The sequence below is a fragment of the Bos taurus genome, chromosome 5, assembly GCF_002263795.3.
Source record: "Bos taurus isolate L1 Dominette 01449 registration number 42190680 breed Hereford chromosome 5, ARS-UCD2.0, whole genome shotgun sequence".
Taxonomy (NCBI): domain Eukaryota; kingdom Metazoa; phylum Chordata; class Mammalia; order Artiodactyla; family Bovidae; genus Bos; species Bos taurus.
In genome coordinates this window covers 28,643,761-28,662,015 of record NC_037332.1, presented here as the reverse complement: position 1 = coordinate 28,662,015, position 18,255 = coordinate 28,643,761, and the positions used below count along the sequence as shown (strand labels likewise).

The window sequence follows — 18,255 nt, the reverse complement described above, 5'->3', positions numbered from 1 at the left end:
GGACAGGGAGGCCTGGTGTGCTGCGATTCTTGGGGTTGCAAAGAGTCGGACACGACTGAGTGACTGAACTGACTGAACTGAACTGAAGGTTCTTTAGAGAAAGAAAAAACAGGAGGACAAAGTGTAGTATACTTATTAATTATCACAGAATACATGTAACAAATATACACTAGAAAAACAACATTTTGCCTCAATTTCATCACTTGTCCATGGAAGGTAAAAGTTGATGGCAGAAAGTCACACTTTGTCTACTCTGACAATGGCAATTCATATAAAGAAATAATCTCCAATAATGTCACATTCTTTATCTCAAATATGGTGGTTCATATTTTCCCTCTCTCCTCAAAGAATTACTATTTTAAAAAACACTCAGACTCCTTCGAAAAAGGCATTTATCTTACTTTTTATTACCTTTCATTGTGTCCAGAATAAAACAGGCTTCTTCCTGAAAGTTCTGTATCATCTGAAAAAACAAGGAAATATTGCTGGTTATTAAAAACCTTGGTTTGCTGTATTTATTTTGCCTATGTGGATTTTCATTATACTAGATATAAATGAAAAACAATCCTTTGCTTTGTTTTCTCTCCTGTTTAGTTTTCAAAAGCTTTAAAAGCTAAACACTCTGAAACAGCTTTCTTAAAGTTCGAGAATGCATTTTCCTGGGTTAACCCCGGGACTTTCCAAGGGGCACATAGATCCAGACAGGCCCATATGGGAGGAATTAAACATCTATGTCTGTTCTCTCCTAAAACCACCTGAGAACCTCTTGTTTTCCTTTCTCACTTCCCTTTTCAAACGCCTTTTCCCCATTTTATAAAGTAAAGGCAAGAGTTTCACCCTCCTGAGATCTTATGGAGATGTACTACCCTAGGCTATAAAAGCCTTCAGCATGCAAAAGTGTAATTGCAAATGAGAACTAGAATGACTGGGTGATATAGTCCTGGAGCCATGAAGTTTTCAATTCTTTCACCAGACTTGAAGAGTGACATAACCACAAATTGTCAAGTGACAGATGATTCAAAAAAATTTTTGATACCATCACTATGTAATTTTTGGCACATAACCCAGAAGTTAAAAAAAAAAATCCAGCAATGCTATTATAGCAAACTTCATCCATTCCTATCTATCAATTTATGTGAATCAGATTCCACAGTATTTCTTATCTAGGGGAAAAAAAACAGGATGGAATTGATGTTGAACTCTATTCCATTCTAGCAATCAATAGGCAGTATTTATCTATGAATTAATTGTGTCTGGGAGAATGGGTAAGGAATCAGTTAATCTCATCCATCTCATTAATATATGCACTTTCATTGTGTTTATTTATTTTTGGCCAAGTTACATGACTTGTGGTCCCTGGACCAGGGATTGAACCAGGCCTTGGCAGTGAAAGCCTGGAATCCTAACCATGAGGTCACCAGGGAACTACCTAGATGTACTTTTAATAAGTTTTTTCTTAATGTTTAACAATTACTTATCAAAATATATAATACATTTATGTTGTTTTAATCAATTGTACAATTATGGCGATAATTCTATCCAGAACAGATAATTTTAAATTTTCACTGAAACAAGTTTTTGTTTCAAAGAAATATAGTAGGAAAAACTAATAAAAGATATTCAAGCATAAAAGTAGACTATGGTAAGATGAAATTCTATGGGGAAAGTGAATGAAAATATCAGCTTAAGAAAACAAAGAAATGATATAAATATTCTGTTAAAAAAGTATATTCATGTATTTTTTTAAACAGATGACAGTGGTATTAAATTACTCTTGCATTCAGGTTACATGAAACATAGTTAGAAAAATGAAGCAATCATTTCATTTTTATATGTCCTATAATACTCCCCAAAATGGGCACTTTTTTTGCCACTATTTAAATTTAAAACAAAAACTATTAAGTCAATCTAAAAATGTACAAGGGGATACGCAGTTTTTAAAAAATTATCTTAGGAGGTAAACAAACAAAAATGTTTGAAAACGTCTTGTCTTGGAAAACAGAGCATGCTGCCCCCATGGAACAGCTCCTGCTCCCATCATATGCGCAGACAGATCACTGTCATCTGGTGATTCAGCTGTGCTAGCAATCTACCTCATCGCTAATGAGCACATGGATGCCTGTTGGCCCCTGCTTGTAGATCTGGCTGATCTGGCAAGGGGAAATGCTGAAAAGCTGAGCAATTTTTTCTGTCAGTTCAACAGCTGTCAGTTCTTCTAGGTAGATGGCATGGTAAACTGCAAGAGGGAGAAAGCAAAGACAGTCAGCACAGAGTTTCTCTGCTCTTAAAGGCAATCTGATCACTACAAAGGCCCACTTTTTCTAAAGGATGCAGAAGCAGACTGCCTGAATGGAAATCCCAGCTCAATCACTTGCTAGCTGTGCGACCTGGGGCAAATTACTTAACATCCCTAAGCCTCATTTTCCTCACCTAAATGTTGGGGAAGAACAATAAAATCTATTGCAACGAGGAGACACCAGTCGTAAAAATTAAATCCTGTAAAAGTGCTGAGAATAGTGCCTGGTGTACATTAGGAACTCAATAAACATTAGAGCAATTACCATTACTTTTAGCAAATACTGACTCTGCTGCCTGATAAATTCCCATCACACACGTTCGTAAGTCATCTCTTCGTTTTTCTTCATATCTGTCCTGGCCTGTCCAGAACAACCTACCGAAGAAAGTACCATTTGAGTCTCCATCCTCATGCTTCTGCTGATTCTGCTGCTGTTGCTGCTGCTCCCTTAGCTGCAAGGATTCCTGACAAACATAAATGGTTAGCCTTGGGCGCACCATCCTAAGGAGGAGAAAAAAAAAAACTATTAGTGACATTTCTCATGGTGAGCACATTTTACAGAAGAACCTTTGTGTCTACATTAATACTATACAGCACAGGTTGAAAACTGGCAGCCCTTGGACCAGTGTAGCTCATTTGCTATGAATTATTACTCCTCACTGGGGTGTGTGTGTGTGTCTAACTGAATTCATTCCGACAGAAGGCATCATCAACCTCTGAATCTTTGGTTTTCCTTGAAAAATCCAAGGTCCTCATTCTTCAAAACAAAATCCAATCAGCTGTCCCACAGGCATGGTTCACATGCATTCTTCAGTACATCCTAGGGTTGACTGTCACTCATTTACACGTGGCCTCTGTAGTCATTGAGTTTGTAACCTCTGATGTAAAGGTTAGAAGGATTCAGTATGTGTGAGCCACTGTTTTTTAAGGTTCAAAGATATACCTTTTACTTAAGAGCACCAATGCCACAGACTGCTGCTGCTGCTAAGTCGCTTCAGTCGTGTCGGACTCTGTGCGACCCCATAGACAGCAGCCCACCAGGCTCCACCGTCCCTGGGATTCTCCAGGCACAGACTAGAAAATCTCATTTCCCTCATGACTGTCTCCTAGTCAGCTTTAGCCTTTCTGTTCTTTCTTCATAGGCAACCATACTGAATCACCTCTTGCTCTGATCACCTTATTCCTTCCTACTTCTAAATGCTCTGAAAATAATACATTTAAAAACGAATGATCCATTCTTTTTTGCCTAGTAATCAACCCTTGAATTTCACCTCTTTGCTTAAAAGTTTCCAACTTGATTTAATATCTTTAATAATAAACAAAAATACTTCATAATCTTAGTTCATTATTTAGTCACTGATTTGGTTCTATGGCACTGACCTGTATTTTTTTCCCATCAATATTACTACTGCTGCTGCTAGGTAACTTCAGTCGTGTCTGACTCTGTGCGACCCTATAGACGGCAGCCCACCAGGCTCCCCTGTCCCTGGGATTCTCCAGGCAAGAACACTGGAGTGGGTTGCCATTTCCTTCTCCAATGCATGAAAGTGAAAAGTGAAAGTGAAGTCGCTCAGTCGTGTCTGACCCTTCGCGACCCCATGGACTGCAGCCTACCAGGCTCCTCCATCCATGGGATTTTCCAGGCAAAAGTGCTGGAGTGGGGTGCCAATATTACTACTACCTACTTAAATTGTAAATCCCAAACAGAGACTTGAAATTAAGCAGACATTAATCACTCTGCTTAATTACTCTCAGGCATTACTCTTACTCTGTATTAAGCAGACATTCCATGAATTCCTGCCAAAACCTAAGAATGATCTCTTCTCTAGTAAAACTGAGTTCAGGACCTTTGTACCTGCTGTTTCTTCTGCATAAAACCCTCTTCCCTTATGACTCCAAAGCTTCCATCCTTCTCATAACTCAGTTTAAATATCCCCTCTGAAGAAAGGTCTTCCCTGACTATATTCTGAGTACTCTACAAGCTACAACTTTGTTTTTATTTGTTTATTTTTCTTTAAAACACTTATTACTATTCAAAATACTTATTGTATATCATCTTTATCTCTCTCTCTCCAGAAAGCTCATCAATGTATCACTAAAGCCTAATGGCTCATAATAGGGACAATGAATATTTAATTAAATGAAAAAAACTACCTGGAAATGAAAAATGAAATATCGTGAGGAATTTCTTGGATCAAGTACAGGAAAAGATAATTTTCATCTTTATTTGGCACACAGCTGGAATTCAAATAGAATGTTTTGACAAGATGTATTTAGCTGCACAAAGAGTACTGTGAAGAGTCCCTGAATCCAAATCCATTTGGAATCCGACCCCACTGATATGTTAACACTAATTACATACCGGCCTTTTAATGCATTAAAAAGTCTGATTCCATCTGCAGGGCCACAGATTTGAATCACATCATCTCTAGTTAGTTTCAATAAATCTGCTCCTGGAATAAATATAAGCAAATGGGTGATAAAGGCAAAGATTCTCTTCATTAATGACTTTTAAAATGGACTCTTACAAGGATACCTCATTACCAGTAAGCTATAGTCATAATCTCTTGCATGGTATATAAAGCCTTCCATGACCTGGCCTCTGCATCCTCTCCCTTCTCAATTCAGACCCAATTAACTTACTCATTCAACCCTATGCTTTCATCATACTGACCATGCCTAATAAGTAAGTTGTTCCTCCTGCCTAAAATATTCTTCTGCTGTCTGACTAACAGACTCCTCCTCAGCCCTCAAAATTTACCTCACGCATCACACATGTTCCCTAACTCCAGACGCTTCTCCAAATGCTTCACTTTGTCTACATTTATCTAATGCATCACAACTATTTGTTTTCCTTATTTCGAGGTTTTATTTTGATTTGGATTTTCTTTGATACTAGATGGTGACTGAACAGGAACTATGCCTTATCTATTTATATATTCCTACCATACGTGGTACTACGGAGATGATGCTAAATAAAAGTGAAATGTGCAAAGAAAATATAGTAATATCAGGGGGGGAATTTCAGACTACCTGCAATGCTCCTTGATAAAATACTGTATGGATAATATATTTTAAAGGTATTGTATAGAATAAATATTTCTAAATGAGTTTAAGAGGGTTTTCTTTTTGAGTATTTCACAGCACAGTTGCAGCTGGTGAGAAAATCTGAAGAGTTCAATGGAATTCATTTAATCAGAAAAATGCATTAAGAGCCGCCTCTTCCTCCCCCAATAACACAGGAATATCAGGAATTCCTAAAGTATAAAAGAAATCCCATGCTGGCAAAACAAAGGACAAGCAAATTTAACCTGAGAAGTTTGTAAAAAGCCTCGTGAACGTGGAGAAACGGTTTCGATGCAACCACTGCTGAGCCTCCTGAGGTGTGGTTGTTGGCAAGAGGTTCTGAAAAAGGGAAAGTATTTTTTTTGGTTACTAAACAGACTCAACTTTAAAAAGGTAAACATTACAACAGCCAAATACACCCACATTCAGACGGAGTTTGCTCGGAAGCTGTTTATACGTCAGGTTTTCTTTCTCTAACCATGCAAGATACCCATGAAATTCCATCTTTATCCTCCCCACTAGACCGAAAGTTCCTTAAATACAGCACAGTATCTGGTTCTTAGTCAAAATTTAATGTTTGCTTAGTTTTCTTAGTCAAAGAATGAATAATACTCTCTAAAAGTTGGGAATTTCTACTGAATCACACAGTCACCAAAGTATTATTAGACATGGCCAGTAACTGACATTTAACTTTGGACTTACATCTGTGACTGGAGGGGGTGGCTCTGGCTGGTGGTTTGGTGAACCATTTCTAAAGAAACATTTAAAATGAAAGGATGAGTCCATGAAACGTAGTAGGGTTTGTCATCTCACTCTGCATCATTGTAAGTCTTAAAGGTAGAGATTTACAGGAATTTGTACTATCTCATAAAACATTCTTAACTCTTGGATCCAACATTTCTATCATCTATTATTTTAGCATAAAGACTTTGGGGTGGGGAGCAGTAGAAACTATGTCATTTTTTATTATTGAAGAAATTGAAAAAAAAAAATCCAGTAAGTTGGGACTGATTAAATTATGGCATAAACAATACTAACATAAGTTTATTAGACCATAAACTAAAAATATCAAAATATAAAAGTAATCAATATATTACTACTATGTGAAGCATATAAATATACACAAATAGATTCAAGAAAAATTAGAATAAAAAGTATACAATAAAATGTCATCATATACTTTTATACTTAATAATAAGTATATTTTTAAAGTATATATATTTTTTAAGTATATATTTTTAAGTAAGTTTATTAAGTAATAAACACTTAATAATTACTTTTTTAAAAGCTTCAAAAATTAGTGCTAATTTGTTATCCAAGGGCTATCTCCACACCCTTGAGTTTTCCCTACACTTCTTTTTCTCAGTAGTTTGTCCCTCTTCCCTAATGCTTACTTCTTTTATGGGAGAAAAATTAGAGCCTAATATTGAACTACATGACAAAGAGAAAATTTTAGAACTCTTAAGTTTTGCATAATATTTTAAATTCTCTATAAGTATAATCCATAGGGTGGTAACAGATTTTTCTTTCAAAAAATAACTTTCTCTATTTAAAAATGTTGGCCTTTGCTGCAAAATTCAAATTTAGTAATCAACTTATCTTAGGGCCTTAGTTATCTATCTACTCCTTCTGCAACTGCTATCTAGTTTTAATTGTTAGTTGCATTTTGAATATTTTAGCTAACTGTCCCCGCCTTTTTTTGGCTGTGCTGCACAGCCTGGGGATCCTAGTTCCCTGCCAGGGACTGAACCCGTGCCCCCTGCAGTGCAAGTGTGGAGTCCCGACCACTGGACCACCAGGGAATTCTCTAAGTTATCTTAATTAAATACTTTCAGAAGCAGCATGAACACAGAGCCTAAACAAACTCAAAAGCAAATATTACAATCAAGCTAGTCACACATTTCACAACCTATTTCAAATTTCAATATGGCCTATGTAGAAAATGTGTTGAATGCTGGGACTATAAGACAACTTTTTTTTAACTGGAGTAGGCATCTATGCCAACTTTCAATTATCTGTGATAATAAAGACAATAAGGCAAGACTAAATAAATCCCATAGATAATTCCAAAACTTCATTTGCGCTCTCACCTTTACCTTCTTCCCCCAATTATCAAAGATTTATAATAAATTAGGTGTTAGGACCATTTTTAAATAAGTAACCAAACAGATTTTAGTGTCTGTACAACTGTGTTTCAGTTCCCAATGACCATGCTATAATCAGGAAGTGAAATAACCTCAAGATAAACAGTAAGAGGAAGAAGGGAAAAGTCCAGAAAATCAGTCCGCAAATCACTAAACACTGACCATAATGCTATTTTCTAAGAGTGGAGAGAAGGGAATTCCCTGGAGGTCCAGAGGCCTGGGTTCAATCTCTGGTTGAGGAACTTAAATCCTGTAAGTCTTGTGGCATGACCAATAAATAAGTAAAATAATGGGGTGGGGTGGGGGAAGGCCACATAAAACTTAGTCTCTTTTGAATAATAATAATAATAATCCAAACCTCAGTTAATATATAATTCCATCAAAGACTGACCAAATAGAAGTTCTTACTGATTTGCAAAGATTTTGCTTATGGAGACATAATGAAATAATATATTTTTAGGACAAACACAAGCTAATTGCACTTTCTAGACTTACCCTTCACCAAGAGAAAAACTGCTATGGGAACTGTTGAAGCCAGGTGATGGGGAATTATTGACATATGTGATCTCAGGCCATGGAGAACACTAAAAACAAAGGCAATTTAGATGCAGAAAGTACATGACTCTAGAGTTCCACCAAAACACTGTTACTTAAATAGCCCATCTTTTTTTTTTTGGATTCCCAGGTGGTACAGTGGTAAAGAATACACCTATCAATGCAGGAGACGCAAGAGAGTGCAGGTTCAATTCCTGGGTTGGGAAGATACTCTGGAGGAGGAGACGGCAACCCACTCCAGTATTCTTTTTTTTTTTTTTTAATTCAACTACATGTTTTTTTTTAATTTATTTATTTTAATTGGAGGCTAATTACTTTACAATATTGTATTGGTTTTGTCATACACTCCAGTATTCTTGCCTGGAAAATTCCATGGACAGAGGAGCCTGGCGGGCTACAGTCTATGGGGTTGAAAAGAGTTGGATGAGACTAAGCATGCTCACACACATGCGCACACACACAGAGTTGATTTACAATGTGATAATAGTTTCAGATGTACAGCAAAGTGAATCAGTTATACATATACCATATATCTACTCTTTTTTTAGATTCTTTTCCCATATAGGCCATTAAAGAGTATTGAGTAAGTTCTCTGTGCTATATAGTAGGTCCTTATCGGTTATCTATTTTATATATAGTAGTATGTATAAGTCTGGAGAAGGGCATGGCAACCCACTCTGGTGTTCTTGCCTGGAGAATCCCCATGGACTGGTGGGCTACAGTCCATGGGTCACAAAGAGTCAGACACGACTGAGCGACTAAGTACAGCACAGCACAGTGTGTATATGTCAATCCCAGTCTCCCAATTTATCCTTCCCTTCCTGATCCTGATCCCCTGGTAACATAAGTTTGTTTTCTATATCTGTAACTATTTCTGTTTTGTAGATAAATTCATTTGTCGAACAGCACACCTTTTTTTTTTGGCCATACTGTGCGGCATGTAGGATCTTAGTTCTCCAATCAGGTATTGAACCTGTCCCCCCGAATCAGGAGCATGGAGTCTTAACCACTGAACTGGCAGAGAAGTCCCTCAAAAGCACATCTTGATTAGTAAATCTTAATTCCTCATAAGTCCTCACAACTAAGAGGACAAATAAGTTTTGATCAGACTAGAAGTGATGTTTCTTCTATTTTTTTTAAATTGAAATATAACTGACATATCTATAATATTAGTTTAGGTATACAACGTAATGATAATATGTATACAGTTGACCCTTGAGCAATATAGGTGTTAGGGGCACCATCTCCTTTTCCACAGTCAAAAACCTGGGTATAACTTGATAGTCAGTCCTCTGCATCTGCACCCTGTATTCAACTGCAAACCATGTAGTACTGTAGCCCACAGCTGTGTGCTGTCACGTTTGACTCTTCACAACCCGATGGACTGTAGCCTGCCAGGCTCCTCTGTCCATGGAATTTTCTAGGCAAGAATACTGGAGTGGGTAGTCATTTCCTCCTCCAGGGGAATCTTCCCGACCCAGGGATCGAACCCAAGTCTCTTGCGTCAGCAGAGGGATTCTTTACTACTGTGCCACCAGAGAACCCTTAATATTAATACATATTTAGCAGGGAAAAAAAAACTATGTATAAATAGACCCATGCAGTTCAAACCTGTGTTATTCAAGGGTTAATAGTACATTACAAAATAATTGGCTATTTCTTTTAAGAGTAAAAAGTACTGATTGAAACTGTCACCCAAAGAAATCCTTTTACCTCTGTGAGTATAGTCGTCTCATAGGAAGGTTGGTATTTCTCCTTCTCATGAGGTGTTCGTTTCTCCATTTTCTCCCTATCTGTTTTTTGTTTTCGGTCTGCACCTTTGGGCTGAAAGGAGAAATACTCCATTTTAAATTCAAGTACTCACACTTCGATTCAACATTACTTCTACAAACTTAGAATAATCACTTGTGAGACAAAAAGGTATATACAATGAGGTAAAGACAAGATCCATCATTAAATCTAAGTCTGAAAATGGGATATTTAAATGTGTAATGGAATTGAAGGCAAGTACGAGATCTATAGCTTCGGACATGGAAAAATCTCTAAAGCACATAGTTATGAAAAAAGCAAGCTTCAAAACAATTCATACAATACAATTCTGTTTATGTTTCAAAGAAAGGAAAATACGTGTATATCTATGTACATGTGTACATAAGAGCACAGAAGTGAATTAGAATACATATGAAATTATTGACACTGGTTACCTCTGGGGAGAGGTTGGGGGGTCAGGGTAAGAGTGGTACAGGGGGACTTCATGTCATGCTCCAAATACTTTCATGTTAATGAATCTTGCAATGAGAAGGTATTTATCCATATGATATCCCTACAATCCCTTTTCCAAGTTCCCCTTCTCCCACCATCCCTATTTAAACTTCTTTACTGGGCAGCTCAGTACTTATTTCAGTAACTCCAATTTAGGCTGGGCTTTCATAGTTTTTGAAAAGAGACAAGCTGACTTTCTCACTTGGTGACTAATGTTGCAAATGAAAGACAAGGAAAAAAAGTCCAAGGACCAGCGCAAAGCCCAGGAATACCTTGAAGACTTTGATCTGGCAGCTGGCTGAGTGTAAGTGCTCAGTATACTCCCCGTTCTCATTCTCCTTGAAGGTATCAATTTGTACTCGAAATGGCACTCCCTTCTCACCACCATGTTTCCTCATGGTGAACTCTGTGCTAATACAATGCACCTGAAAAGAATATACCATCCAGCCAGGTTTCAGTACTATTAGGAGCCAAACCAGTCAGCAACATTTTAGGGCAACAGCAAAACCTTTAAACACCTACAAAAAAACCTTACACTCTCTTTCTGATCATGAAGAATTTATACTCTCATGAGGAAATGAGGAAAACTTCAATGATTTACAAATGCAAACAAAGTAATTGTACAGGTCTAATGTTAACAAAAAGCTGCTCTGAGGAATTCATTAATTATTTCAGAAAAGACAGAGTTAACATAGAAGAGAAATGGTTTCTGTTAATGAAACTTTCCTGAAATTTATGGTAGATTTTAGAAAACAGAGGCACCATCCATGCTGGGAGAATAGTAAATATGAAAGCTCATGAGCAATGTGAAGAAAACTGTTTGCTAGGCTACTGCATAAAGTCCAAGATCTTGACAAACCTTCATAGTGGAGCCCTGGTTGACCAAATACCTGCCTGGGTAAGTTATTAACTTATCTAAGACTCAAGGAATATTCTTACTCCACAGGATTCTTGTTGAAAGTCTTAAAATCATGGGTAAAAAGTGTTAACACAGTGACTATCTGATGAGAAGCACTCAATAAACTACTGGCTATCATTATTACAAATATGAGTTTTCAGGCAGTCTACCCAAAGGACATAATCAGATATGAAAATCAGATTCTAATTATGAAGATGTTCAAAATAACTTCTTTGGTAGTACTGAAAAATGAGGATAATCTCAATGCTAGACAACTGTTAGGTAAGTTTATCCCAAGAATAAAATATTATGCATGCATTAGCAAGTATTTTTGAGAGAAACAAATAAATAAATTGGGGAAATTAGAAGAGCAACTCAGAAACTCCTCTTTGCTTTCACATGTTGAGAAGTCTGCATTTGTTTAGGGGTTTACAGGTTGCAACCCTGGAAAGATTTCAAATTTAATACATTTTTATCCTTTAAGGACCAAACTGGTGGTAAGGTATCCTTTTCAAAACTGGAGCCCTGTCCACAGTGTCTTACCTGAATCCTTTGCAAAACTGGAGCCCTGTCCACAGCGTCTTACCTGAATAAACACAGACGTCCTTTTCGCAGGGTCCCACAGGAACTCCACTGTGTTTAGTTGGTTTGGGTTAGCCCTAGGATCGATTATACCCACAGACATTGGGATATCTGAGAAATAAATGGTGATCATTGAACAATTCTGGGTGCCACTGGGTTTAAATAAGAAAGCACCGATTCTTCTATCATTCGTCCTGAATTACCAAGACTTTTGTGTATACACCCTCAACTTTTTTTTTTGCCAAAAAAGAGTTCAATTAGAGCTAAAATTGACCTAAGTACTTTCCTTCTGAGCATCTTTTTTCCACTTTAAAAAGTTTTTAAAATAAGACAATTTATGAGTAGTTTCCTTTTAATTTGCCAGAATTCTACTTAAAGATAAATTTAGTTTACGCACTGGGTTTAGTGTCATGAAAAATTTAATTTACAATCTGCTTCACTTACAGTTTTAAGGGCAATGTTACTGCTAGAGAAAAACTAAGAGGATTGTTATAGAAGGATAAAGCAGAGTGTCCGAATAAAGACAGAAAACACTGCATCACAAATATAAGTGGGTAAATTTAACATAACAGCTGACTCATGAAGTCATCAAAGAATCCTATAATAGGATGACACAACTTATATTCAAGAGGGGAGGAAAATGAATGGCCTTTAGAACTTTCTGTTCCATATGGCATGTATTTAAATATTATTCCCTGACTGCTATTAATAATTCAAATTGAGGGATAAGGCCAGCTAATATTTGTTGTTATAACTGTGCTATAACTTCTCTACTGTTTTAATATCAATGATTCAAACAAGAAAGCATTACGTGGGTCCCACTCCACACTATTAGCTGTGTTGGATTTATCCTAAAGTCAGTTTATCAAATGGATATCAAGATACCTGAAGGAGAACCAGTGTTTTCTCAGATAAAATTAGTAATACTTATGTCTGTTTAGCAACTATGTTTACCAATAGGAGATAATAACCAATAAGAGATCAAGGACAGATGCCAGAACTAAAAGTATATTCACGAAGAGAGGCTAACACTGTAGAGCTTGGATGTATATGTGTGTGTGTGTGTGTGTGTGTGTGTGTATCACATCTTCTTTATCCATTTAACTGCTGATGGACACTTAGGTTGTGCACACATCTTGGCAACTGTAAACAATGCTGCTATGAACGCTGTGGTGCATGTATCTTTTTGAATTGGTGTTTTTGGTTCTTTTGGATATACACCCAGGAGTGGAAATATTAGGTCATATGATAGTTCTGTTTTTAGCTTTCAGAGAAACCTCCATCCTGTTTTCCACAGTGGCTATACCAACTTAATTTCCACAACAGTGTATAAGTGTTCCCAAAGAGAAGGAAACTATAACACTTGCTACTGTATGTATGAATCTTGAGGGTTATGCTGACTGAAATAACCCAGGCACAAAAATACAAATAATGATTCCATTTATATGAGGCACCTACAGCAGTTAAATTCATACAGATAAAAAGTAGAATGGTGGTTGCCAGGGGCTGGGGAGAGGAAGGAATGAGAAATGGTTGTTTCATGGGTACAGAGTTTCAGTTTTGCGAGATGAAAAAAATTGTAGAGATGGATGGTAGTGATGGCTTGTGCAACAATGGGCATGTACTTCATGCAACTGAACTGTATACTTAAAAATGGTTAAAACGGTAAATTTTATGTTATGTATATTTTACCACAACTAAATTGAAAAACAAAAACAAAAAGCACTCTTTAGTAATGGATGCAGTTGTTACAGAACTGAAGTGTCTACACTTTCAACTTGAATTTTGAAATCTTTACACCAGTAATATTTTATGCTTAGTTCATGTTAATTGAGCCCCTGGAGCATTGTAAGTCAAGGCAAATATCAAGTAAAGAAAACCAATTCACAGACCATAGTTAAAGGCATTTCTAAGCAATGGATTCTCTTAACTTACCTATGTCAAGAATTCTATCTCCAGGTCGGTTCCACCTCCAGCCCTCCAGCTGCTGATGTTCGGTGTACTGTAGCCGTCTGTCGTGGAACACAACACGGAATATACTCTAAAAGGAAGCAACAAAATCAAATGATAACAGGATCCCTTAAAAATCAGTGCTGACAAAGAAAACTAGCAGGAGTCACCCCCAGCTGGCTTCCAGACACAACCTAAAATTATTTTTCTTGAGACCTGTTTTACTTTAAAACCCATACCATTCTATATTTCCAGGCAAACTTTATAATTGCTCAAATATAATCCTCATAGTTAACTAGTACCATAACTAAAACTTGGCTTAAACATCAGCCCTGATTGGTAACTAGGCATAAAGAACTCCCACTGGAAGCATTAATACATGTGTCCACTGTTACCATGCAATGTCTGGCTCAGTTCTTTAGATGTATATGAAATCCTCACCAAGTCCTCGCTTGCTAACCCACCACACAACCTGTAAACATTGAGGGTAGGCAGGGGCTGCTTCCATCAGCTTTCCTTTTGTTACTCTTACTCTGTGGACATGCCTGTTGACATCTCTCTTATATCATCTTCTACAGCAGCTGACCAGATTCCTCCATCTCAATTATACTGTGTTCATTACTATCAGTCCAGACTAAGAAAACTGCTATTCATCAACAGTAGCTCCTGGTTTCCTTGCTACTAGACCAAGTATCCAAAGACACACTGGAACTTCTCTAAAGATCTCAAGGAGGCTACTTTATTCCACCCAAAAAGAACGTCACTGAGTCATGAGACTCTCCAGGCCTGGTATGCTAAGTTTTCTCTTTCGGCAGCTCTGAAAAATCCAGGTGAATAGGTGGGTTCATTCTGGCCCCTAAGAAATAACACAGCAGTTTACCACTCTGCCAACAAACTATAGTAGGTGAGAGATTACCACCAAGCCCCTTAGGAAAGAAAAAATATTAATCCAAAAAGGGTCAGTACTTGTTTTCTTTTACCTTCACCAATTTGCCATTAATTTCTGGAAGTTCTCCAAGTTTCCTATTGTCTAGCATTCGGATTTCATAAGACTGTCCTAGAAGGAAAAAGTAACTATATATTATATTTATCATAGGTTAACTTCCCAAGATTCAAAAAGAATAAAATTCAGTTGTCTGAATACACAAGAGTGTAACATTATTAGTAATAACTATAATCCTTTACTATATGCTAAGCACAATGCTAAATGTTTTTCATAAATTATATCACTTAATTGATACAACTCTCTAAGGTATTATCAATTTCAGTTTCACATATAAGGAAACTGAAATGTAGAGTCTAATCAACTTGTCCAAGGTCACACAACTGGTAAATAGAAGAGCTGGATACAGTAAGACTTCTCAGACAGTAACAAACAGATGTTCAGGGAACAGGGATTAGAAAAGGGAAGGTTAGAACCAAACATGGGCAGGTAGAAGAAGGAAACCAGGAATATTTATCAAATACAACACTGAAACTCAAATTTCTAAAGTAAGTTTTTGACTTTCATAGGTCACACTAGAAAGGTATAGTTTTTTACACATAAGTGTACCTAATTAAATATCACAAATCCAGTAGGTCTATGAATAATACTAATGAGTAAGACCACATCTAACCTTGATTGAGATACGTCAGAGTTTCATCATGGAGTTTCACTGCTGGAGAGGTGGCAGCACAAAGCACATATTGAAAAGGGAGGATTTTATTCTCATTATCTGGAGGCAAACTTGATTCTTCTTGCTTAAAAATGGGCAGTGCAAGGACATCACTAAAATAAAACAAATGCCTTACTTTAACATCTGACAATGGTGTAAAAGCAGATTTATACTGAAACCTTTAACTGCAGTTTGCTTTCAAAAACCATAAACATTACTCACCGTGAAGTTTCTTTCTAACCATCCAGCTCAGGTGACCTGCTGGGATATCCCTCTGACCCCAACAATGTGGGCAGTGACAGACATTCACTGCTAAAAATCACTTAAGTGTCCAAAGAGCGTTTCTAGAAATCACAGACAGGGGTTCCTAAAACGGCTCTGAAAACTGTATGCAGGGTTCCAAAATGTCAATTTAGAACTCTCAGTGATGTATTTGTTCTCAGAAAGGCAAACTACAGTATTTTTATAAGCACATCAGCTCATCTACTGTAAGGATTTAAACAAGAATCAAAATTCCAAGAAACCAAATGAAAAGCACAAATCAATGACCAGTACATATTTCAAGGTCAGCTCACACTCCATGGAATACAACTAACATGGAGATATCCCTACCAGCAAACTCCTCCAAGAAAAAGCTTCTTATATGCAAACACACATATCTGATGAATTCTAGTATGTTACTCCTTTACTTTGCCAACAAAGGTCCGTCTAGTCAAGGCTATGGTTTTTCCAGTGGTCATGTATGGATGTGAGAGTTGGACTGTGAAGAAAGCTGAGCGCCGAAGAATTGATGCTTTTGAACTGTGGTGTTGGAGAAGACTCTTGAGAGTCCCTTGGACTGCAAGAAGATCCAACCAGTCCATCCTAAAGGAGATCAGTTCTGGGTGTTCACTGGAAGGACTGATATTGAAGCTGAAACTCCAATACTTTGGCCACCTCATGTGAAGAGCTGACTCATCGGAAAAGACCCTGATACTGGGAGGGATTGGGGGCAGGAGGAGAAGGGGACGACAGAGGATGAGATGGCTGGATGGCATCACCGACTCGATGGACATGAGTTTGGGTAGACTCTGGGAGTTGGTGATGGACAAGGAGGCCTGGCGTGCTGCGATTCACGGGGTGGCAAAGAGTTGGACGTGACTGAACTGAACTGAACTCCTTCTGATGTCCTAAACAGTAAGGGACCAAGTTAGAAGTCCTGGGTTTCAGTCTCTAAAACCCTTGGGCAAATCTTAGGCAAGTTCTTTTGAGTGTTCATCGCTTCATCTATAAAATGGGAACCACATCTGCTGTCAAGAATAAACATACAAGAAAGTATTTCGGAAATAATAAGGGGCTAAAATGGGTGTAAAAGATTACCAATAATTTTCCCTTAGAACCTCTAGCCATGGTTAGTGAGAAACAATATCCTGGGCCCTGGAGATCAACTGTTGTGATCAGCATTCAGTACAGATCAAACTTTAAAAGGATTTTAAGAGCTGAATCAAATTAAAGAACATTTTCTATTATCTCAAGACATGCCACAAAATTCTCAAAATAAAATGTATTTTAATTTAAAGACTATGTACATACACTCACTAGAACAGCTAAAATGAAGAGGAAGGAGAACCCAAGTATTGGCAAGGATGTGGAGCAACTAGAACTCTCATCCTTTGCCAGTAGGAATGTAAAATGATGAAACCACTTTAGAAAAATGGTAGGCAGTCTCTTACAAGAGTAAACATGCATTGGCCCCTTGATCCAGCAATTCTACCCATAGGTATTTATTCAAGAGAAATGAAAGTATAAGAACAGCCAAAGACTTACACATAGATATCCATAGCATACAAGCAAAATCTGGAAGGAATCCAAATGTTCATAACTAAGAAAATGGATATATTAATACAAACTGCAGTATACTCATATAATACTACTCAGCAAAACAAGGAATTCAACAACATGGTTCAATCTCACAGATGCGATATTCAACCAAAGAAATCAGAAAAAAGAATATATCAATATAATGGATGATATATGATGTTTTAAAACAAGCAAAATTTAAAAGTACAGTGACTTCCTACCAGGGTAGGGATCAACTGTGAAGGTATACCAGTGAACTTTCTAGACTATAAAAGTGTTCTATGTTATGTTCGGTATATGGATTACATAGTTGTAAAGTACAGCTGAAATTCATTTTAACATATATAAATTTTACTAAAAAAAAAAAAAAAGAGTAAGTAGAGGATGAAATGGTAGGGGCTTCCCAGGTGGTGCTGGTAGTAAAGAATCTATAAAAGAGTCATAATACGAAATATTTAAAGCTGGGGGATGTGTACAAGAAGATATGTACAAAATCATTATTTTCTTAATATATGTTTGAAATTTTCTATAATAAAGTTTTCTTAATAGAAAAATATGTATAGGCCACAGTGTACTTGCACATATAAAAGAAAGGTAAAAGACACATAATGTAAACCCTTGAAACTAAAAGGTTAGAGGTCAGGGATGCAGTGACTTATCAACATTCTCCACATTCAAAATGAAATACACTCAAACTTTTACCTATAATTTAAATATTATGCTTATATTATAAAAAAGAGATCAATATCAACTTTACTAAGCACAGATGAAAAGGCAATTCCTTATGTGTACCTATATCCCTCAGCAGCCTCCATTATTCCCAAACATTAGATTATAAAATTATTACATTCAGGCAAAAATAATCATTTATAGAAAAATGACTATAATCATGCAAATCACATAAACATCATAAGTCTTACTGGAATATAAAACAAGCAAGATCCAAGAATACACATAGTATAATAGAAATTTGATGGTACAAATGCTAAAGAAGAAAAGGGAGGGTTA

The 18,255-nt window shown here is 36.9% G+C and overlaps 1 protein-coding gene across 5 annotated transcripts in view; it reads right to left on the bottom strand.

Annotated features, from left to right (window-relative positions):
* TFCP2 (transcription factor CP2) overlaps positions 1–18,255 on the bottom strand; it is a 53,158-nt gene that overhangs the window by 1,844 nt on the left and 33,059 nt on the right. For 2 of the 5 annotated variants that reach the window (XM_005206279.5, NM_001083397.1), the window contains exons 2-14: positions 15,370–15,521; positions 14,734–14,810; positions 13,739–13,844; positions 11,808–11,914; positions 10,596–10,748; positions 9,775–9,885; positions 8,002–8,090; positions 6,065–6,113; positions 5,608–5,701; positions 4,659–4,749; positions 2,676–2,797; positions 2,094–2,236; positions 412–463 (exon numbers count right to left, since the gene is read on the bottom strand). In XM_005206279.5, coding sequence (XP_005206336.1) covers positions 412–463; positions 2,094–2,236; positions 2,676–2,797; positions 4,659–4,749; positions 5,608–5,701; positions 6,065–6,113; positions 8,002–8,090; positions 9,775–9,885; positions 10,596–10,748; positions 11,808–11,914; positions 13,739–13,844; positions 14,734–14,810; positions 15,370–15,521 — 1,346 coding nt within the window. The remainder of the gene's footprint in view (positions 1–411; positions 464–2,093; positions 2,237–2,675; positions 2,798–4,658; positions 4,750–5,607; positions 5,702–6,064; positions 6,114–8,001; positions 8,091–9,774; positions 9,886–10,595; positions 10,749–11,807; positions 11,915–13,738; positions 13,845–14,733; positions 14,811–15,369; positions 15,522–18,255) is intronic. The other 3 variants (XM_005206282.5, XM_005206281.5, XM_005206280.5) reach the window with 2 other exon arrangements.